General features: G+C 46.1%; 1 protein-coding gene across 4 annotated transcripts in view; it reads right to left on the bottom strand.

The window, feature by feature from the left end:
• Positions 1 to 23934, bottom strand: part of rptor (regulatory associated protein of MTOR, complex 1) — a 143842-nt gene that overhangs the window by 111553 nt on the left and 8355 nt on the right. For all 4 annotated transcript variants that reach the window (XM_069194603.1, XM_069194605.1, XM_069194606.1 and 1 more), the window contains exons 3-4: positions 18475 to 18577; positions 16313 to 16395 (exon numbers count right to left, since the gene is read on the bottom strand). In XM_069194603.1, the coding sequence (XP_069050704.1) occupies positions 16313 to 16395; positions 18475 to 18577 (186 nt within the window). The remainder of the gene's footprint in view (positions 1 to 16312; positions 16396 to 18474; positions 18578 to 23934) is intronic.

Here is a 23934-nt window from a genome sequence, read left to right as displayed (position 1 = left end):
GTCCTTCTCAGGGGGATCACAGGTTTTATTGAAACTGCACCTCTCTGAAAAGGTGCACAAAGAAATCAGCTCAGATAAATGGGTTTCCCGAGGCGGTACCTATAATGAATCTCCCCTTTTCTGAACCGCAAAAGGAAGCAAAGACAATAATGCTAACCAGTCTGGGGTCCGAAGGATAAGCCCTCTCTGTTCAGAGCAAGACAACAGGCAAAGCAATCAAGGATTTACTTGTGGCGGTGCCCCTTAATGTGCTACAACACAAACAAGGCTGTTTCATTTGTACACACAGTGGCACAAACACATAAACAGTAATCTGCAAGAGGCAGCAATTTGCATCCTCCCTCAACATCTCTGTGTCGAATTAGCAGGAATCAAGGCAGTGTGAGCCAAGCAGCGCCCAGGAAAAAGTAGGGGGGCTGAGAACGGAGCCTACACAAGACAGAGAGCCACCAAATTAGCAGCCATCAGGGGACACCCAGATCTTATTTGGTACGAAGATGCCTGTTAAAAAAAGGCTGTTTTTCCATTCCAAGAGTTGGCTCCACCAGTGCATCACTCTGAGAAGGTTACCAAGCCTCCTTCAGCTTGGGTCTTATGAGGCCTTGCAGTAAGAGCAACAGTAGCCACAGTTCCATCTTTCACGTGTAGACACTGATACAGAGCCTGATACAGGCTTTAATGCCATTCTTATTATTACATGAAAAACGAACATACTATTAACATAAGCAGGACTTTTCCAGCACAGCCTGCAAAACATTTTACTCTCTGTTCAATCAAGTATAAAAGTTGTTTGCCGGTAGCAAGCAGAATAATGACGAAGGGCTTCTATCCCAAAAAACAGTCAGAAATGAAGGAAAGCAGAGATCATAACTGAATCACACAATATCCCCCAAGACTAATATTTCCTTCCTCGGGTTATGGCTTCAGAAGGATGAACTACAGATACACTGCGAAGCTGTACAGGAAGTAGCAGGCTCAGCAGAATGCCCAGCAGCCTAGAGCAAGGACATTCCTCCCCAGAATAAAACAAGTGCATTCAGAATAGCAGGACACAGCTTAAACAGTCATGATTAGACCAACCCTTGCCAATAACGGGAGGGCAAGCAAATCTACTGAATCTAAATTACATCTCCAAAACTCCAAAATATATACTGAGCACCAAGAAAGCAACTACAGTTCCTTGTCCTTGTTTCAATCACTAAAATGAGATTTAAAGAGAAAGTAACAAAACCATCTCAGACCATAGTCTGCAGTCACTTTTCTTAGAAGACAGGACAGGCTCTGTCCCCAACGTTTACAGCACACACAGTGGGCCATCACTGAATGATCAGTTTTACATGACAATCTCCTCATTTTACACACTATTCCCTAAACAGGTGAGTTACTGCATCGCGGAAACTTTTGACCGAGTTATTTAAGAAACCGCTCCTGGAACGGTGGCTTTTGGAAAAAGCCATGTTTCCTCTACTCTTTCCGGGGAAAAGACTGCAGAGAGGTTAATACTGCCAAACCTTCATCTCTCTCACGACAAGGACACGTACATGCTGGCGAAACAAACAAGCAGGGTCACGTGATGCCCCAAGGAACAGGCCACCGAAGGAAATGCCTTAACAAGCTTTGGAAAGGCATCCCAGGCCAGTGGTTCTTAGCCTCCTTAATGCAGCACCTAGGACATTTTGGACTAATCAAAACAGTTTTTTCTTTGGATGGCTTTTAGAAAGTGAACTACATAGGGGATCTATTTAAGGAAAAACCAACAGATGGGCTGAGCTTTGCTATACCCATAACTGAGACACCCTGAGTTCCGACTGCTAAATAATACGTAATCGAATTTGGACACGCGTCTCGCCACACGCAGGGGTAAAAATACATGGCAACAAACCTCCCCCTAACCTCTAAGCCCTGTGGCATCTCAGACTCAAGCTCAGGCGTCCTGCAAGCTGACACCGAGTCTGAAGACCTTTCAGAGATGCAAAACGCTTAACTGTGAACTTTCGTAATACCCGTGCACGCAATGCTGAAGGACACTAAGCAACCAAGACCACTGCCAGAATTAAGACATCGAGGCCGGGACGGATGGGAAAAACAGGCTGTCAGATCCTGTACTCTTGCACTCTCCGGAGGACTCCGCCCACCCAGAAGTGTGAGAAACACAAAGAAGACTTAACCAAGCCACTCACGCCTCACGACAGCCGCGCGCGCTGCTGTTCTGCAAAAGCAGAGGGTGCAATTCATGCACTGGCACGCTCCACCCATCTTCTTCACCTACCTGCACCTGTGCTCACAGGTGGCAACGAAAGACAGAAACTACAAACCCCTTCACTGGATTCTATTCATTCATGACACCCCCTCTGTCCACAGAAACATTTATGTTTGCCACTCAAAGTTATAATTACTCTGGTATTGGTATTGATTTGATGAGTGGCCCGTTTTCAACTTATTTTGACCCCCTATGAGACAGACTGGGCATACCCTACACTTATTGAAGCACATGGATCTGAGCAAAACAGGCTTTCCTCTATGGCAAAGCTTTTCAGCACAAAACACCGGCATTCGGACTTGTTTAATACTCGTCTACAGGAGTCACGAGGATAGGCCATGCCTTCAATTGAATGCTGTTTTAACAGTCATTTCTTCTAATTTTATCTTCATTTCTTCCAGGTCGTTTTGCGGTCAACTGGACTCTGTGCACACTACTGAGGAGTCAAAACGTCCAAGTTGAACTTTAATAAGACAGAATAATGGCACCCCTGAAACTGAACGACTCTTTTAATGGGATTGGACCTCAAACTCAATGACTGAATTGCAGAACCTCACAGCACACTGCAGGAGGCATGTGTAATCTGTGTCAGGAGGATTTGCAGAATTCTAACTGCAGTGATGTGAACAATTGTGACCCCCATGCTTTCTGGACTTTACCATAAATATTACAATGCCCTGTGCAATGCTGGTATGAGTACAATATAACATTTTTATACCCGTTTTAAGAAAGGCATTATCCAATCTGTAACTCTTTCTGTGGTTTAATTTAGGTCACAAACTAAAAACAATTATTTTAAATAAAATCGAAACTAAATAATCTTTTAAATCAAGTGCAAAAACAAATGAAATTCTGGAATTAAGAGACATTGTCCACCACACACGTTTACAAATATGCAAATTTAGAACCCATGCCAATACACGACATAGCAGTGCTCAGCATGAATGTGAAAGATGAATAAGCATTTAGCGCTTTCATGACGCTCCACTGTGCATTCAAACGTAGACTACAAAAATGCTACGCTTGTTAGATATGTAAATTAGTCATGGCCATGTAAGGTTCAACACAGAACACAGACATCCGCCTGCTGATTTTATTGGAGCAATTAATATTCAAAATTGAGTTTCCTGGCAGTGTCCCAAAATCCTGGGATTGTGCGTTTTCCAATCCTGGTATTTCAGCACGAAAAAGAAGCCCAGAATCATGGGACTAGACTACCTCATAATAACTTTCTTGCTCCAAAACACAAGGTATTACTGATGGAGAAGGCAGTGATAATACAGCTGCAGGCTCCATGTCCATGAATCTGGAAAGCTTCTGCACTAAACATGTCTGAGCACCTGAGCACTGTGGGGATACTGGAGAAAACGCATCAAAGTAGACAGACAATGCTCAAATCACACTTTGGAAACACTGTTACCCCGAGGTAACTTATTGGAACGGGTGTTCGGTATCCTGTCCTGTTCTTGAGTATGGTACAAACCATCCTGCAGCCTCGACACAAACAAAGTTGAGTAGTTAAAGGTGCCTAATGTGGATTAGAAGGATCTCAGATTCAACCCCACCCCCCTTTAAAAAATCCGACAGACTAATCAGAACCGTTAAGGAACGATGGGTGGGAAACGTGTGAACAGAGATGATTTATAAGCGGTGGGGTCACAGAACAAGCTAACGGGGAAGCTTTGAATCATGAAGGGTCGTCAGTTCAAAGGCACTAGAGTTAGGAGCCGACGATCAAAGGAGAGATTGGGAATAACACCACCGGGATAAAACAAAGTTCCTGATTTTCTCAGAAAACATCAGTTTGGATTAATTAAGGTGTGTGTGTGTGTGTACTTGCCAGCATTCCCTACACAGCTCCTTTACACATGTGTATGCAGGAGTTCTGTGACTGATCGTGCTTCCCCAGTGCTCCTGGTGCGAAACTCATTTGAGTGCATTTGCTACTAAGGATGTTGTGGTCATCATCGGGAGGTAAAGAGTTGTGAAGGTTAGCAGGGGCAGGGGCAGGGGCAGGGGCAGGGGCAGGGGCAGGGGCAGGGGCAGGGGCAGGGACCCCCCCCAAATGGTGCCCAAACCAACCAAGCTTTTCCTACTTCTGCTTTCGTTCAGAGGGTAGGTCCACCTTGCCAGCTTCGGACTTGCTCAGGCAGCCTGGCGCTGGAGAGCTGCCTGCATCACTCAGTACGTCGCTTCTCCACGTTCTGGCAACACTCCCACTTGCCAAGTCACTTGCGTACAATTCAGATAGATATGTTGTTTAACTTCACTGGCGCTTAAACAAAACCTAAAGCCACTGAAGATTTAAAGAGGTTAAGAAGGACAGAGGTTATCCCAAAGGGCCCAGAGAGTTTAGTATCACCATATGGACCGGCTCATCACCAGAACCCTCTAATGCTCTTTGTGTATATGTCCGAGCGGTGCACTGGAAGAGCTAAGAAACACAGCCACAGGACAAACAAGTGGAGACCATGTCTCCTATCCAGCCTATGAGGTAGTTATTAGTTAATAGAGCCAAAGATCACTTCTAGCCCATTCTTGACATCAGCCAAGGTATCAGGTGAGAAGCCTTTTCCACACAACTCAAAGCCCTGAAAGACATTAGCATTAGCGGTTGCATAAAATGTCACTTTTCCCTTCTGATTTTTTGCATTGTGTGCAAATGCCCAGGCATCTCGGGGGAGTTAACTGAGCCAGAGTATTTTTTTTGACAAATTAAATCTAATCTGACGAATATTAAACCTAATAGCTAAATAAAACGTTCTAACCCTGAAATGATCTTATTCACTTGCGGGGGTATCGATATTTGCATACAGATGCATTCTCATTCTTGATTTGAATGAGAACGCCTCCTCTTCTACCAACACTGATATTATTAGGGCTGGGCCCATAAAACTGACCTGCCAGCACTACCGGCTTCGGCTCCACGGAGGGTCTCTCAACCGGAGCTTGCCGAGCAAGATTACTGACAGAATAGCGCCAATTCACCTTGAAGAGCTTGGAATTGGGACAGGAGCCGACGCAACCATTCCACACGTATAAAAATACAGATCACACGGTATTTGTAATCGTCTCTCAGGTTTCAATCTCTTTGGGCAGTCTCACCGCCCTTCCAATATCCTCTCATCCTCCTCCCCCACCTCTCTGCCACACACACTCCTGCTGTCTCCCTCCTTTCCCTTCACAGCTGAAGAGGCTCCGTAGCAGAAACCTCTTTCTCCCCACTTGAATTATAACCACGTTTGTAAACGAATGCCTGCAACAACTCGCTCCGGTAATGTCTCGCCCTCGCGAAAGCCCGCGACACTGCTCAGAGACGGCCACCGAGGGCCCATTATCTGCTGCTTGGAGATCCCCAAGCGCAACACAGCTGGGCCAGAGGTGGAGCGACGCCTCTCGGATTCCTGACGGTGACATCTGCGATTGTGTTTGACGGAGGAAAAATGAACGCAATAACGCCAGGTCGCAAACGAGAGGGATGCTATTCTGCCAATCTTGACCATCTCGCTCCAAGTAGCTAATTGATCCAAAGATCTCATCTAGCAGCTCCTTAAAAGAAGCCATTGTATCGGCTTTAACAGCGTGGCTGGGCAGCTTGGCAGCCTGTCAGCTTGTCCCGGACTCGCACAACAAGTTGGGTATGGAAGTGTCTCTTGTTCTCCATTTTAAACCCACTTCACTCTACTTGCGGCTCATGAATTGCGATTAGCGTTTCCCTCCTGAGTCACTCTGAAATCCACACAGTTCACTCTGTCAAAACTTCTGAGGATTTTGAGACTTGACCCAGGTCCCCTCCGGTCTTCTCCGATCAAGATTAAAACAACTGGGCTTTTTTTTAAGCTGTCAGAGCAGGACACTCCTATACCCTTCCTTGGACTTGACCCTTTTTCACCAGGATGAGTCCAGAGTACCAATATTGTTTTCCATTACAAAACTGTATGCAATATTCCACTTAAGGTCTTACGGTGCATTGTAACTTTAACATAACATCCCTTGACTGAAACCCTACACTTGTACTATAAATACATTCCATCAGCTTTTATATTGCTTCTCCACATTGTTTTGAAGCTGTAAATGTGTCAACGAAAACACCAAAAGAGAAGGCAAATGCACAACCCGTAAAAAAAAAAAAAAAAAAAAAAAAAAACGTTTCAAAAGCTAGACAAAAGACACTCGGCCTACAAGATGATCAAACATCTTCAATATATTCCCCCACCCCACTCTTCAACCTCCTCAGAAATGAGCACAGACACCCACAAATAAAAGTGTGTCTGTAATTTCATTTACGAGAAGGAAGAACTGTCAAGCCTGCAATTAAGGTTTTTGAATGCAAGCCCAAACGCTGTGATTTTCCTCATTTCAAAAACCTTTCCGAAAATAAGTTATTCAGTCCCTCCAGGATTCCATTACTTTGTGAAAAAAAATCCGGTACAGAAAAGAGAAGAATTCTGCAGGAGATTTTTAACAATTTAACAACATGTTTAAAAACCAAGCAAACAATAAAATGTTCACTAAATGTCGGAAATGTAGACTTTGAGACCCACAATTGTATGCATTAAAGAAAATTATTTAAAAACTCCAACAATCATTAGAAAAAGCACATGTAAAAAATGTAGCCATATAGTACACAAATAGTAGCCATAACAATCTACTGTGTGAAGGGCATGGAGCTCTACTGTGCATATAGGTGCACAGAGCTTACACTTCAACAATTTCAGAATTGCTGTTCCTTCATTCACTGATGGTGTGGGTCTCTGTCTTGCCTTGATTCAAATCAGAGACTTGTCTTTCGGTCCCATTAGCTCACAATTTGTTTTGTGGCTCTAGTGTGATATTTTGTGAGCTTCACAGCCGTTTCCTACCCCCTTTATAGTGGGTAGTGAGATGCTGGACGATGTTTTGCAATGTCACAAGTTCCACCATCGAAATGCAAACAGACTCATTACGGAACGTCTTGTACGGACAGGCTGAAGGAACCGAATCTTGAACAGACCTGACCCAAGTGCTCAACATCCTCAGATGGCTTGACAAACCCCACCCAGCAGCCTTGTTCAGAATCAACAGTAAAACATCAACCAGAGGATAAGGGATAAAACTAGTCTGAAGTGCATTAAAAACTGAGAACAGGAAGCATTTCTTCACCTTAAGGGCTATGGAACTGTGCATCAAACTGCCCAGCCATGTGGCTGAGGCCACTAACTACCAGAAAGGCTAAATGGCCTAATCTACCTTGTAACTATTTCTGTGTTTGCATGTGAGCACAGTTCAGCGGTACGATGGCACGCAGACATTCTGGGAACATTCCTGTGTGTGTCTTCTTTGCGGCAGTCAAATGAGTGCCAGATAATTCTGTGGATCTGCATTCCGGCGAATCCTCGATTTACAGCTTATTAAATATTGACACAGAAAACAATTCTTACTACTGATGAAACTGTGAAAAGCAGAGAGAAGGGGGAAGCGTTTCTGTTGCTAAAGGATAAAAAGCACACCTTTAAGAGCCTGCCAGCAGCAGAGGCAGAATTCTGGCACAAAGCCTTGACTCCTCAAGCTCTGGGATACTCTGTGATGCTCGTACTGTGTGAATATTTTCTTTTTGTATAGACGGTTATTCCCCTAGTAAATAACTATTCTAAACTCTCTCCTTCCAAGACAATTAAAAAAAAGCATGAAGGCATTGCTAGTTTCCTACATACTAGAGAATGCAAATGATGCACAAGCTTCAGGACACTGTGGAAGCCAGCAATTATCTTCCTCTACCCAATTCCAATAAGCCACTTAGAGAAACCTTTTCATGAAAATGCCTCTGATTGAATCAGAGGAACTCCCAGCAGGTGATGGCAGGGAAACGGCTGATTTGCTAAATGAGCATGTCATTCAGGTGTTTAACGACAGAGGAAGCGGGCTGCAGGCTTCGCGTGCCCCGTCCCCTTGAACAGTCACGCCCAGACAGCGCAGAGCCCAGACAGCGCAGAGTCCAGACGTGCCCAGGTAGGTGAAAGACAAATAAACTCCATGTAGGTGGCACTGCCATCCTTCACCAGAACCACAGATCTCCGTCAGGCAGTTGGTAACTTAGGAGAAAATTAATTGGCTTTGGGTGGGCGCAGAGGCTTAGTGTGACTGAAGCTACTCGAGTGACTTGCATCCCAGATCTCTGCTTCTGGCGTAGCACATGGGCTAACACCCATACACAAGTACTACTTCCTGCATAATGGCAGACACAGCCATACATTGACTGTTTAAATTATGAAGCCATACTGAAAAATCCTACAGGCCTGTGCAGGAGTTTAACATTACTTAGAAACGGTGGATATGTTTAACTGGTACTTCACCTCCTGCAAAATTAGTACATAGTGTAATATGATGATGAAAGGTACACTTTACACAGATAAACAGATGAAATGTGTATTAATTGTAAAGGAACAAGTAAAGATTTATTCCATGCTGGGAAAAAATGAAAAGAAACACAATGTTCTGGCTGTGGAGCCTTCTTCAGGTGTGTGGGCATGTACTAGTTGTGCCCAGCAAACAGCAGGCTCACTACAGTGCACCCACAGCGCTTTCCATATTTAAAGGAAGAGGTGAACACGCATAGTAGTCATAACAATCTACTGTCTGAAGTGCATGGAGGTCTACTGTGCATTTATGTGCACAGAACTTACACTTATTGGGTGTAAGGGTGTAATTCTTGGATCTTGGCAGTACAGTCACTCACAGAACTTATTAGGATGCAGACCACTTTAAGTTTAACTTTCTCTCAATATTTCCCTTAAAATGTGACTCGAGATTGAGGAGTATCATTTTAAAAAAACACGAAAAGAAAATCTAAGCAAAATAAATAGATAAGGCCAATACTTAAGCTGTTTTATACAACCCACCCTTAAGCCAAAGAGTAGGAGAGTCTGTCTCCGGTACAAGAAGTACTACCAAGGGGTCTGTAATAATGGAATGTATTCACTGCCTTTCTTTCACAGCACCGAGGAAACGACGAGGAATTTTGATATATGCCTATTAACATATACAGTGCCCTCGCCAGATTGCGAGGGATGACAGCAGCAGAATGCAGAGAGGGTCTCACTCCCACCAGCAATCTCAATGTCATTAACTGTGCAGGCAGACGCACACTGCGCCAGCCTGGGACCTCACTCTCTCTCACACACACACACACACACACAGTGCGCACGCCACCAGGCTACCCAGAAATCCAAACAGCGGAGGGTTCGTTCCAAGGCATCTCGTTTTGCATATCCCAATCCTCACCAGTAAATACCACTTAAAAACTTAAATAAAAAAAGGGGGTAAAAATGACAAAAAATAAAAATGCCAAGCCAAACGCGTTGCAAGCTCAACAGTTTCAGCTCCATCCATCTGTTTCACAAGCTCATTAGTGTAAAGATACCAGGCAATCTCAGACAAGACTGCCAGAGACGTATTAGCACAACGAATAATACAAGTGTTAGGCATTGTTCAGGAAATGACAGCCTCCCGTAAATATTTACTGTCAAACAGCTCATAAATATTTTTACATTATGTCTTTTATAGACACAGAACAAAGGAACTTAGTAAATACCTCCAACATTAACGTGTTATTCATGAGTGTGGAACAAAGACCGATTTTATATATAAAAGAAAAATGTTCAGCCAACTCGAAGTATCGCACCCCTGTACTTGAACACCGGTGGGCTTTAGCAGAGAGCTGTTCTGCACACCAGTGCTGAAGAAGGAGATGAGTTTCGGGCACTACAGAACTACAGCTCGACCACAGGGATTGATTGCACACCAAGTACCGGTACAGCATATTTGAAAAAACTTCAAGAACTAAATCCTTCTGCAATAATTAATATTGTTCAAAGATTAAACAAGGGTTCAGAAATTGCAAAATGCAGACAGACAGCTCACGAACGCTCAGCTTAAACATGCTCTAAATCCCTACCCTAGGGAACAGCAAAGAATGGGACTTGCCGATCAACTGCTCTCCTGTATTCACTGTCCAAAATTCAGTACAGCAATTCTCCACTTCAGCCCTCTATGACAGTAAAAGCAGTACAGGGCTTAATTGTCCCTGAATATTTATTACATAGACGTGTGATGCACAGTGGCCTGTATCTGCACTGCTCACTGCAGACTCTCAGGTGAGCAACAGAATCACTCCTTGCAGGGGCTCTACCTCCAGTTGCACCTGGGCCACTGTCGAGCTCATCCTCCACCAACTCACGCTGGCACCACTAAACCCCCAGGGGGCGCCACAGCCCACAGCCTTACTCTGCCAGTGTTGATGTGTTCTGGTCTGTTCAGGCTGATTGCTATTCATTGGCTGGGACTGGCTGTAGGTGCCAAAGGATTTACCGGTTGCCACCCACATGTGGTCTTGCGCACGCGGCGACAAAGAAGCACAAAAAAGCCCAAAAATAACCAGCGAACGAGAGCCTGGCAAAGCCCCCTCCCCCAAGCAAAGGCACTGTCATCCTCTGTCATCCCGAGCCGTGTGGAACTTGTTACATGCGACTCTTGACGGAAACAGACGAGAGCTCGGGAAAGGTCTGCCTACAATTAAAACAAGACAAAGAGCTGTTGACCTTTCTCTGCCTGCAGTTTGTTACAACTACTTGCCAATTCTCAGTGGTAAACACTGACTAATGTGAAGGTGAAGTGCATGACGCTTATGTGCTGATAAGCGTCGAAAGGGCACGCTGATCTAACGCAGGTTCTCTGGTCCGTCAATAATCCTGCCCTGCTGACACCCCGACTGGCCCAAAGACACAGTGAAGCAGTCTTTACGAAGTCAGGGGCGAGACGTGAGTGATTCTGTTAATTATGCTATAGATTTGGTTCCGGAAACTTGTTTTTTTTTTTAGCTTCGGTGCACACCGACGGGCAGGGTCGTTTTTTAACATCGGTTATTTGTACTGTGTGTTTCTGTGTTTTGTTTATTCTGGCGATACATACTTAAAATAAAACAATAAAATGAAATACTGTGAAAGCACTAGACAGAGCTCATAACCACGAGGGCAATATTGTTTAACTGCAGATTCCAATCAAATTCAGGTTATGAGCCTGCTTAAAGACTTCAAAGACCACCGATATATCCCTCAGATTAACAAACGTCTCAGTCTGATATTGCCTGACAAATCACCCCCAGAATTAAAGGAACTGGGAAGGCTTCCTGAAAGCTGGTGGTAACCTCTTAACACCTGCTGTCAGGGAAGGTCTCTGAGAGTTGAGCTTCGCTCTACTTGATCAGCTGTTCTGATCCATCAGCCCAGTATCTGCAGCTCTGCCACCGAAAGCTGGGAAGCAGATTTTTTTTATTCTTGACAACAGTAATAGGCTGTTGCAGACAAGTGGCATCCCATTATTCTGCAGCCCTTGCCGTTTATATAGCCCCCCCCCACCCCCCCACACCCCCAATCCCAGGGGCGGGACCTCTTCCACTGAGGCCGGACGGGAAGGGAGAAAATCTCATCTTCACTGCAGTCTTAGCAGAAGCGTTATCGCCCCTCTCCTCTCTTCCCTCTCCCCGCGATTTATACATCGCCTCAGCAATAAAACAAAGTCTTAAATTTAATCAGGAGAAATATTTCAGCGGGAGCGTACTGATAAATAATTCAGCTACAAGTTCGACAGCAGCCTGGCTCGGAAAAAAAAAACTGAAGCTGCCGCACGGCTGTTAAAAAGGTAATGTCATTCTGAATAGCTGCCTCTTAAGTGCTTGCCTCATCGGAAGAATCCTAAGATCTGGCACATGCCAAGATCTATGCACCTGAATATCATTACTCTAAAGTCAAAAACGATTGGCCTGTTTTCTTACGCACCCAAACCCACTGAAGCAAACATGGTTTCGCCACAGGATGTGGAATATGCTGGCTGTTCTGAGGGAAGTGGGGAGCTCAGAGAGAGAGAAGTGATCGCTGGACCCACTCTTTGTAGTGTTAGGCTTGCTTACCCCCGCATTGCACTGCACAGGAGTGCAGAGACACAAGCGCAAGCACAGGAATGATGAACTGAATGCAATCACAATGCTGCTGTTCGCCTGAGTTTGGGAAAACAGCCGTATCAACAGACCTATTACTCATTAAAATTGCTCTATGCAATCTTGTTTCTCCAGAGCAATTAAAATCAAACACCGTTTTTAAGAGATCTTTGGTGGAAGGAAGGAGAGCAAAAGGAGAAATGAAATACAGAGAAAGCGTGCAGTTGCTGCAAAGCAGAGTCTCCTCGTTGGGCGGCATTTTCATACAAAAGTAATGTGCGGCTCTCCCACCTTCAAGCAGGCAATTTGGGCTGCAGATATTTCCCCCGATGTTGCCAGGGTCTGAACTCCAACCCAGGTCACAGAAACTCTAAAACTCCAATTGCAAGACACAACAGGAATTTGTAAAAGAAAATAAAAACCCAGCACAGACATGCCCGTTTCCAGCAGAGAAACCATCACCAAGGATACTCAAATCAGATTTTTGCTGAAATAACGCTCAGAAGGCAACTGCAGTACACAGGTCATTGTTCTCTTTCTGGGGAGATCACAACAACAACTTATTTATGGGGCTACTGTGGGTTAGCCAACTCTTTCGCGGCCCTGTTACAGCCATTTTGCAAACATAATGCACAGTGTCAACAGAAAGCAATAAACCATTATAAAATTAGTCTCCAGCTTGTATATCAGGCTGCTGCCCAGCCAGCCAAGAAATCCCTGCCAAGGTGAAGGCGTCGCTTCCTCTCTGCCTCTTAATCAAAAGGCAGCTGTCAGCACAGCAGAGTGCCCCCCACCCCCAGGAAGCAGGAGCAGAGGGGGGGCAGAGCTTGGGGAAACAGGTACCAGTAAAGCAGGACCGGAATGACAGAAGAAGGAAGAAAACTCAGCCAGTGCTTAAAACAGGCAAACAAATACACCTACGTGCACTGACGCACCACCTGGATGACACCGGGAGGTGCAGAGACTCTTCCTCCCCCCGCCATCTCTTTGATTCGCCCTCAGCCACCAGACCCACTGTCCAAGAACAGGCGTCAGGGAGGGGGGCGGGGAAGCAGGGCTGGAAGGCAGAACCGGACCTTGAGATTACAGCCAGAGAAGGAGGCCAAGAGTGTTCGCAGCTGCCGGTCCTCCTCCATCAAAGAGAAGCACCTGATCTCGGCACAGCCAGAGCCCCCAAGAGCAGGCCTACCCTGAGCTGGCACAGCCCAGCCCTCGAGAGCAGGCCTACCCTGAGCTGGCACAGCCCAGCCCTCGAGAGCAGGCCTACCCTGAGCTGGCACAGCCCAGCCCTCGAGAGCAGGCCTACCCTGAGCTGGCACAGCCCAGCCCTCGAGAGCAGGCCTACCCTGAACTGGCACAGCCCAGCCCTCAAGAGGAGCCCTGGCCTGAACTGGCACAGCCCAGCCCCCGAGAGCAGGCCTACCCTGAACTGGCACAGCCCAGCCCTCGAGAGCAGGCCTACCCTGAGGTGCTTGTTCCATTGCCCGGATGACCGTGGTGGCGCGGACGGAAAACCGTGTGAAGATATGCTGCTCACTAACATCCCTCTCAAGCCAGAACACACTGTCCTGCTTTTTTAAAGGACCCAGAACCGCCCAAGAAAACAGGGTTTTGACAGAGGATGTGGGCAATGCTGGCGATCTGGCTATTCTGGGGGTAACGGGGAAGCTCAGAGACAGAAGAGAGAGCAGTTCCCACGATTCTCAGTGTTAAGCTTGCTTACCCCTGCCTAGGACTGCAGAGGAGTGTTGAAGACGAACAGAAATGCCTGAGTTTTAAGAAGGCCACTGCCAACAGCAGCCAACAGAAGACGTCAAAGAAAGGGTTTTTGCTATTTAAAATTGCGAAGGATACAGACCACATTTTGCAATAATACAGCATCAGCACACCCATCCACAGCTGAGTACAGGTGTTTGTTACTCAATCCATCCCTACTGACAGCTCAGTAACATCAATAAAGCCTCGTCACAGCTCTTCCCAAGATTTCCAGGATATTCTTTAGTGCCAAAGTAATCAAAAGAAGGTATTCTCATCAAGATACAAGATGGTACAAGACAGAAAATGCAAAAAAACATGCCAGAAATAAAAGAAAATTAAAAAACAATGCATTACAAAAACCTTTCTCTACCTCTAGTGCCTTACACAAGGGTAACTTTGCTACAGGCATCAGTCCAACAGCAGCAATACTGCAATTGAAAGACACGTGGGCCTTGGTGCCAAATTTTTTTGCAAAAACAAAAAAGGCTTGTGGTCCAGGTAAAGCTTTTCCACTGTGGGTATATCTGCAGACATAAAGGCAGTGCCTTTCAGAACTGATACGAAAAATATTTAAAAGGTTTCAAAACAAGCCCTCCAGCTCCTGTTACTGAAAAAAAGCATTCTGTGCTTGGCTTGTTATCCTTATGGTGCAATGCAGAGCATAAAATGAATTTTAAAGGATGCTGTTGGCCAATAATGAACTATGGGGGAAAAAAATCGAGTTGGAGTGCACAGAAGACTGCACACACTACCCTCTCGTTTTATTTTATTTGGAATAAATACGAATCTGACATCACAGCCAAAAAGGAGGGGGTTGGGGGAGGATAATGCAGCCTAGTTAGACACAGACCACAGCAGGTAGGAGAGGTGCCGAGCCAGTCTGTCATATATGTCTGACACATGGGGCTCTGCTGATGTACTGTATGCAGCTCCTTGCGGACTCCGACTCAACTCATCACGTCTCTATACGGATTGCGGGAAAGTGTCTGGACCACTAATGACTGTTTTCACAGCTAATCTCCAGGGAGCCCATTCACAACAAGAGAGAGTACGGGGGGACTGGGGGAACTTAACTGCCTTGTGTATTTCTCAACTGGAGAGCACCTCACAGATGCGCGGCACCATCCGACGAGACGTGCTCACGCCAGCTACGCGTGGCCCTTCTGTGCTTAGCGCTCACCTTAAGCAAAAATGAAGGATGCGCTGTTCTAGACCCCAGAGGGGAAAAGATCGCCGCAGTCATTAACGTGCCAGATAAAGACTCGTATTTCTGTGCCAAGCCTTTTTTTTAAAAAAAAAAAAGAGTAGGCAGACTGCACATCAATTTACTTCTCAGTTTGTTTTTTTTGCTGTCCTTACAAGGACCGAACCATGCTATGAAGAGCTTGCCTCACATGGTCATGCATGCTCTCGCACATATACATAACTCTGTGAGTCATTTATGACTGGTACACTGCGGATATGGTGTCCAGGCAAAGGAGCCAGCACTGCCTACTACACCATGGCAAGTACAAAGAGACTAAACTTCCAGCCCTGGTACCGCTGGCACAGACAGTGTCCAATTCTCAAATCTGAGGTGGCACACACATACATAAATACACAGGGACCTGGAAACCTGGCGGCCGCACAGACCAGCCAACACATCATCTGTCAAGCAATTCTTTGTTAAGCAAAACCTTCTGATGTTGAGGAATAAAGGAAAGAGGAGGAGGAGGAGGAGGGGGGGGCAGCACGTGCCGGAACATGGAATGTGGCTCCAGCCCACATGAACAGCTATGCGGATGAGGTTACATCTCTCCGCACTGCACTGCATTGTGTTTTGTGAAAGAGTTGCCTGTTCTAGCCAGCAGAAACCAGCATGCTTTGACAGAGACTGACACGCACGCCACGCACAGCCTCCTCACTTCCTCACAAGACCACCAAAGTCAGTGTGACTATGACTAATGCCACACCATGTAACGCTGAACATAATGCACACAGGGACACATGGTCCGCACACCTGAGTGCGCAGGCTTAGGAGACGCCAAAGCCACCACACAGAGTCGGAGGGGCGAATATTTAAATTTAAAACCAGGAATTCAAGTGTGGTTTTTAAAACGTGACATATTTAAGAAATGAAGCCGTCTGCTTTGTCCTTTATAAGATGATCTGCCTTTAGTCAGCACTTCCCTCGGAAATCTTTTAGGTTCCTTCTCAGCTTTATGATAAAATAAGGAACAAGGAGGAGGGCCAATGAACTCTGCCCTGAACCTGGCAGTCTGGCCCCTCTTCAGTCTTCACACCCCTGGTGCCTCCACTAACTCCTAGAAACAGCAGGTCCTTACCCTGGGCTGCCAGTTCTCATACTGTTTCTGGAGGTTGGCTCCAATGGTCTCCAGTGCCTTCTGTGGGCTCATAGACAGCGGGTCTGCAAGAGAAAGCCAGTATTACTTACCATTCAGAAGGTCAATAGCTACCCTGCTAGACCTGTACAGCATCTCTGCCACGCATTTACCACAGTCTCTGCTCTTTACCCTGCTTTTACCCCAGTCTCACTGTGCACTACGCTTTCACTACTGTCTACAAAAGATGACTTTTTCCCCCAAAGAAGAAGGAAAAATCGTGGCGGCTTCTGTTTGGTTTTCGGGGCGAGATCTCGGTTTTGTGCTGCGACATTCTTCAGATCTTCCGCTACCCTTTCCTGACGAGTTGCTGCCTGGTGTAATTATGGGACTTTGGCAGTAAAGTCTTCTTGGGTAATGGATAATTAATGATAGATTAATGAGTTCATTAGTGAGATAGGAAAAGCAGGCCCCTACGTAAGGCTACTGCTCCTTCGTCCAGGAAGTGCTGTACAGACTGCTCCCACTTTGCACCACACACAGGTCATTGGGCACGGAGAGCGAGAGCCGTCAGTCTGGTAAATATCAGATCGAATAAAGGCAGACCAGCAAGGGAGAAGGACTCAGGAACTTTCAACCCATGCAGTCGTAAGAACTTAAGAAGGTTACAGACGAGAGCAGGCCGTTAGACTAATCGCACTCGTTTGGTAGATTATTGGCCATCACCCTGCTGCTTATTCGAAGGTTCCCAGGAATCTGCACAAACCAAACAACCTGGCAGCTTTTTCCAGACACCCACTACCTTTTGTGTAAAAAAATAAATAAGTGTCCCCTGTTCTCAATGACGTAATTCCTATGCATTTACAGACACTGCACTGATGGAAAACCCGACTGCAAATGTCAGTTTCAACCTGTCTGGGTCTCTGATGCCTCACACCATCACTGCAGGGGCACATATATTTTTGGAGTGTGTTATGTATAATTATTTTTAGGCTGTTACAAGAGGGATCCAGTGGTAACTAAAGACCCCTTGCAGTCTAAATACAAAAGGCAAAGATTCCCTAAGCAAAAGCTTGAGTATTATTTTCTTTTTTGAGAAACTTTTATTGAATTTCAATATTTTCAAGGCTGAAACAAAACATGTTTCCCACCATGTCCTCCTTAAGTATTGTGTTTTTTTTGAGAACTCTTTGGATATTCTCCAAAGCCAGCAGCCATATCACTCTGCAACTCACATCTGGCAGCCCACTGAAACTAAGCAGGTGTGAGCCTGGCCAGTACCTGGATGGGAGACCTCCTGGGAAAAACTACTGTTGCTGCTGGAAGATGTGTTAGTGGGACCAGTAGCGGGCGCTCACCCTGCAGTCTGTGTGGGTCCTAATGCCCCAGTATAGTGATAGGGATACTATACTGTAAACAGGCCCCGTCCTTCGGATGACACGTAAAACCGAGGTCCTGACTCTCTGTGGTCATTATAAATCCCAGGGCATTTCTCTAAAAGAGTAGGGATGTTACCCCCGGTGTCCTGGCCAAATTTCCCATTGGCCCTTACCAATCATGGCCTCCTAATAAGCCCCATCTCTGAACTGGCTTCATCACTCTGCTCTCCTCCTCAGTGAGAGCTGGTGTGTGGGGAGAGTACTGGAGCAGCATCCAGGTGTGGCTGCACACTGGGGGTGGTGGAGGGGATCCCCATTACCTGTAAAGTGCTTTGAATGGAGTGTCCAGAAAAGTGCTATATAAGTGTAAGCAATTATAATAATAAAAATAATAATAATATAATAATATTCTATTCGATGTCTGAAAACATCATGCTTCACTGAAGCTGTTTTTTTTCCTCACTAAAAGGAGGAAACAAGGCAGAATGATCACTGTGCCGCAGCTGGGGAAATAGCACAGGCTGGCTCATCTGCTTGTACTGCGATCACACGGACACATGGATGATTTGTATCGGACCTGTGTCACTTTGCTTTCCTGGAGGTTTCTGATCAAATTACTCAAAGGGAACCAGTGCCGCTAAAGGGGAGAAAAAGAATGGGAACCAGGAAGCTGTGGAGCTGGGAATGAACACGGAGAAAGAGCGAGAGGAAAAGGGAGAGAGGGACTGCAGCAGAGAGAGAGGGAGACAGAGTGAGGAGAGGACAGGAGGGAAGGAAGGGCCTCACCAATCCAGCACTCCAGCCTGGCGCAGGGAGATGTCTTCACCACATCTGGAGGGTCGACCCCCACGTTCAGGCACAGCACCAGCGCCACGCTCACAGTCTTCATCTGCAAGAACACAGCACAAGGTCTGAACACAGTCACGCCACCACCGCCGCTGCTGCTGCTCAATAGCTTGTATAAAGCACTGTGCCACTAGCATTGATTTCATTTAGACCCACATCTAAACTATCTGGGTACACCCTGCACACGTGGAGATGAATAATCCACCTAAGGTGCTTCCTTAAAGATTTTTTAATTAGAAAAGCTGCTTTTTATTTGCCTCGATTGGAAAAAAAACACACGCGAGCCAATTACCAAGTTAATGCAGGCAGAAGGAATTGAATAAAATCAGCAATATAGCTAGCATCGCAACACAAAACAAATTGAATTAAAACTGCGCAAAAACCTTCAGAGTTCTGTTTTTTCCTCTTTTTATGGATTAAAAAAAATCTTTTTTTTTTTTCCTCCTTGAAATAACAGACAATCATCAGCATCACACATCCCTGCTATGCAAACCTTTAAGAACACTTCCTGGAGGAGCCAGCCCACATCCTCCTGTTGTCTGCTGTTACACAGGTGATTGATAAAGACATTAAGAACATTAAGGCTCAGAAATGTTTCAATCTTAAACTCTGTTTTGATTCATTAACAGCATCTGGCCATATTCATTACTGAGCCAGCAGCCGCTCCAGGCAATGGCCTCCACATTCTTCAGGAAGTTCAGTCACATGTTGCACGTTTCTGCTGCTGGACTGCACCTATATGAGCGATGCTGACAGTATCTGGCTCCTCTTGATTGAATCCTGCTAGAAACTGCAAGGCCTAGAGCATTAGATGCACAAAAGTTTATGAAGGGGAATTAAATAAAATGATTTTTATTTTTTGGGGATGCTTCTGTATTTTCCTTTGATGGAAAAACCTTTCAGCCGGAGAGCCCCCGACTCCCAAGACAATATATTTTTGGGGTGCCAAATCCATCACTGGCGCACTTGCTCACATTGTACTTTCTGGAGGGGTCCCCTCGCTCACTATGTTAGCGATCCACGAGTCGCTGCCGCTGGTTGGGACTTCTTTTTAAATCAGCAGATGCAATTCTAGTGGGTTGCAGGCGCCAAGGGCTACAAGCCAAAAAAAAACGCCACCCAGTTTCTCACTCGGTTGCGTTTTAGCTGCGGTTCCAGCTACTGAACAGTAGCGCGCGTGCTGCACACGAAGGAGGTAAACGGCTGAAAAAGTGGAGAGGGGACAGGATGAGAAATCAGAGCCGTGCTGCGCTTACCAATGCACACTGCGCAGAGAGCAGGGAACCCTGGGTCAGATAAACACATTAACGGGATCAGGAACGCCGATCGATCACCGGGTGGGCCGACGCACCCCGCCTGGCTGCTGGCCAGGCGACACTTCTGCAAGAGCAGAGCCCCGACCAACCAGGGCGCGTGTGTGCCGCGGCTCCACCACCGCTGCAGGGGGGGGGCACGCGCCGCGCTCCAGCCACCAAGCGGGGCAGCAGAGCAGGAGTCCGCGCCGCTGCTCTACAGAACCCCTCCAGAAAGTTGGAACTGGTTCTCGACAATGCCGCGTCCCAGATTGCAGGTCTACTTCTTGTGCATAAAGTTAACTTTCTCAGAGCCTCTATCACAGCACTTGAACGCGATGGAGTGCGTGGGCAAGAGGCAGACTGACAGGAAAGCATTCTGTTTCTGCACCGGGAGAAGCTACTATTTCGAGTCAGCATGAACAGGTACTGTCCTGGATTTTATTTCAGTTCCCATACCTTTCAATCCATGTGTTTCACAGCACATGTGGCGCTTTTTATAAAACGTCTTTTTTTTTTAATCATCTCAAAAATGCTGTCCTGTCTCCCACAACATGTGAGCTCACCAGGCCTGATTTTAGATTTACATGACGGCATGACAAACACAGGACCTGCCTCCAGTTTCTGAAATTCGTGCTCTTCTAAAGACCACGCTGCAGCCTTATTTTAGCTCGAGCCAGAAGAGGAAACTCAAAAGTTGTTTTAGTTGTGATCCTGTGAAAACAGAGTGAGTGAAGAAGAGATGAGCCCCATCATAATCTGCAGTAAAATCTTTTGTCTAAGAATAGTTTTTATTATTGTTGTTTCTTGGTGATGGATGTATTCTGTTAGCTAATATGCAGAATATTGCATTCCTGTCAGCAGCAAAACAGACCATTATTCATCAGTGAAAACCCAGAACTGACAGCAGAACTCCGGATCTCACTTCCTCAGAACAGGACGCCTCAGTCTCTGCAAACACTAACCTCTTAAAATACCTCAACTGGACACCTGTCACCACAGAAAATAAAGTTTTAGGAGCTCTAGAAAGTGTGATCAAACTTTTGCAAATACTCCCAATCCATTGATTCCTGATTAAGCGTTGCCGTCCTGCCAGAAACTTTACCTTCCCGGCCTCTGAGACTTTCTCCTCAGCCCAGGTCTCCAGCTGGAGCTGAGTTAGTGCCTATTCAGCACTACAGAGTTGGATAACCTTCAGAGGTGGACAAGACACTGGGAGTGACTTTGCAGAAATGTGCAATATTGCATTTGTTTGAACTGGATAGTAATTGGTGAGGCGTTTCTTTGATCAATGCCACAGCTTATAAAACAGTCAGGGCAGAAATTCAACAAACAGAAGCACCAAAAGCAATACTAACAGCATAATGACTAGTCACCCATGACAGCTTTAGCACCAGGGCTTTGCATCTGCATTAAGGCTGGTGTTTTATTTTACTTAACACGAATAATTGCAAAGCAGAAATTAACAATGCTTGTAAATTCTGATCCCATGGACGAAAACAAAATGCTCTCACAAAATGCGTTTTGCTGTGCTCTCACATCGCTAATGCTGGTGGTAATGCTTTCCTGCGGTTACTAAAATCAAACTGCTAACTCCGACATTAACATTATCCACCATTTTTAGTGTCTGCATTGCGCGGTCTTGCGCATTTCCTTACACAGGCATTAGAGACAGATTAAGCTGTTGAGAGCTAGAGACAGAGAGGGGATGAGGTAAACAGAGAGAAGGAGAGTGGAGAGAGGAAAGGAGACACCCCCAGGTCTCTATATAACCTCAGCACTCCTGGCTCCAGTGCTTCCTTCTTCATTACCACGGACACGCTCCCCTTCTCATCAGACTCCCACTCCGCCAGTCAATACTTCCTAATTGTTTTATCTGTAGCAGGAGCCCCAGGAGATTCCCCACTCAGCACAATCAGCCTGGGGCAGACAGGGTGGCCCGGGGCAGCAGACCACACTGATGACTGCAAAGGCTCCAACAGCCCGGAGACCGGGGAGAAGGCTGCCCGCACACTCAGGAAGCCCGGAGATGACATCCCAACCTTCCCACCCCCTTGACCTTTCAGCACACTGCGCTACAGGTGCTGTAACCAAGCTTTCAGAGCCATTAAGCAAAAATGCCCCCACCCCCCTCGCAGGATAAAGGATACCTCTTTGTCTGACCCACAGACCCCCCGAGAAATAGCTACCAACACACAAAAACAAAGTCAAAGGGATCAAATGCTTACAAAGGGAAGGCAAGCCCTACATAATCAGCCCTGCCCAGACTTGTATAGTCAGCGCATCAGATGCACAGAGATGGGTGTGAGCCCATTGCGCCCCACGATCACGGTCTCCCGCCCTGGTAGAAGAGGAAGTGGGGAGCCAGACCGGACCAGAAGAAGGAACCAGCCACTGATCTGGCAGTTTCGTTTCCCTGTCTGCTCCCCCAGATTGCAGAGGAGGAAGACGGTCACCAACGAGCGGGCAGCTGCCAAGCCCGTCATAGCTGACCATCAGCTGCACGCAACCCAGCGATGAAAGAGCATCTGAAAACCCACATTAGTTGTCAGATTTAACCTATCGCCACCATGTGCTCGGTTTCATTTAGAAATGCATTTACCTTCCAAAGCAAGCATCGTTCACATTGCAAAATCAAGAAGTGCACCGAGACTCAGAAACACCTGGATACGTCCATCAGCGTGTGGACTAGTCTCTCTGCAAAACGCTTGAGAAAAAAAAAACACTGACGATTCTACCAAGCACATGCAACACATCTTGACATCTGAACCCACCATCCCTCTATCTGCGCAAGAATAATGTCAAATTTCTGACCTTAATTTGCAACAGATACAGTTCCATCCGGAAAAATAAAAGGAGAACCAAATAATTAAAGGCTCGCAAATTGTCCCAGTGACACCAAATTAAACAGGGTTTATCTTAATTCCATGGTAAAGAGCATATCCTCTAGGAATCTCCTAGCTGGCTATAAACCAAATGACACCAATTACACTCAGACACTTATTGGCTGAGCCAGATTCGCACAGAAGAATCACAAACTAGAGACCAATTCACACAGAGAAAGTAATTGGATGATTAGACTTGACATGGCTTTAAGAGTGCAGGCCATTTGGAACGCCAACGGTAGACTTGAATTAACAGCCAAGAAAGTTTTTTTTAAAAAAAACAAGCGAAGAAGACTGCGAACAAAGTGAGAGTGCAATCTGGCTTCGGAGGTCTTTAAACTGTCGGGGCTGCGGAGGTTCCACTGCAAAATGAAGTTTCTAAAATGAAGAAACTGGTGGCATTAGCCCAGCAACCAGGTTACACGAGCTCTGAAACTCGGGGGCATGATTCTGCTGCAGAACTGTAAATAAAACAACGTGCTGCTCTTTCAATTCAAGGCGGCTCACTGATCCCATACTGCAAAGCTGGATTTCATGTGATACCGTGATGGAAATGTGAACAAGATTTTGAGCTCTAAACCTATTTAGGCAGAACGCAGCCCAGATTCCAAGTAAATAGACGACTGCAGTTATACGCACAGCCCAGTAAACTCTATTAATGATAATCCACAGCAAAGTACGATTCTTCAACATCACGAGAAAAAAAAACTGGTTAAAATAAGTATAAGTGTTGACATTAGAGCAGAGTGGTCCTTCATGACATACGTTGGGAAAAGGAAATAATATCTCGGCTTCTTAATGTGCAACCCAGACCAGCTGGCATCGTGTGCGAGGCTGGGAGGAAGGACAGCGTCCCATCCTGTACCCTCCTCTCAGAGAAGGGAGCTCACTGCAGTGAGATCAGGGAGAAAGCATTCAACTGGGGAGGGAAGAGGAGGAAGGGCAGCCCTCCTAGAGCAATGCTGATCCTTGGAAACAGCAGGCATTTCATCAAGTGGGGTAGCTTGAGCTATCAATCTGACCCACTCTCATTGATCTGACAGAAGCCCAAAACAAAATTAAAATTTAACAAGGGTCTTCCTGCTTTGTGGATTGCCAACAATCCTATAAATCCTGAAAGGTTTAGCCCGGGAGGGGGGGCACACTGCTCTCTGCAGCAGGGTCCTGTGGAGAATACACTGGGCAGCCCCAGGCTCATCTTCCCAAACCCCCTCCCTGCGCAC

The sequence above is a fragment of the Lepisosteus oculatus genome, chromosome 9, assembly GCF_040954835.1.
Source record: "Lepisosteus oculatus isolate fLepOcu1 chromosome 9, fLepOcu1.hap2, whole genome shotgun sequence".
Lineage (NCBI taxonomy): Eukaryota > Metazoa > Chordata > Actinopteri > Semionotiformes > Lepisosteidae > Lepisosteus > Lepisosteus oculatus.
This window is presented reverse-complemented; position numbering and strand designations above follow the sequence as displayed.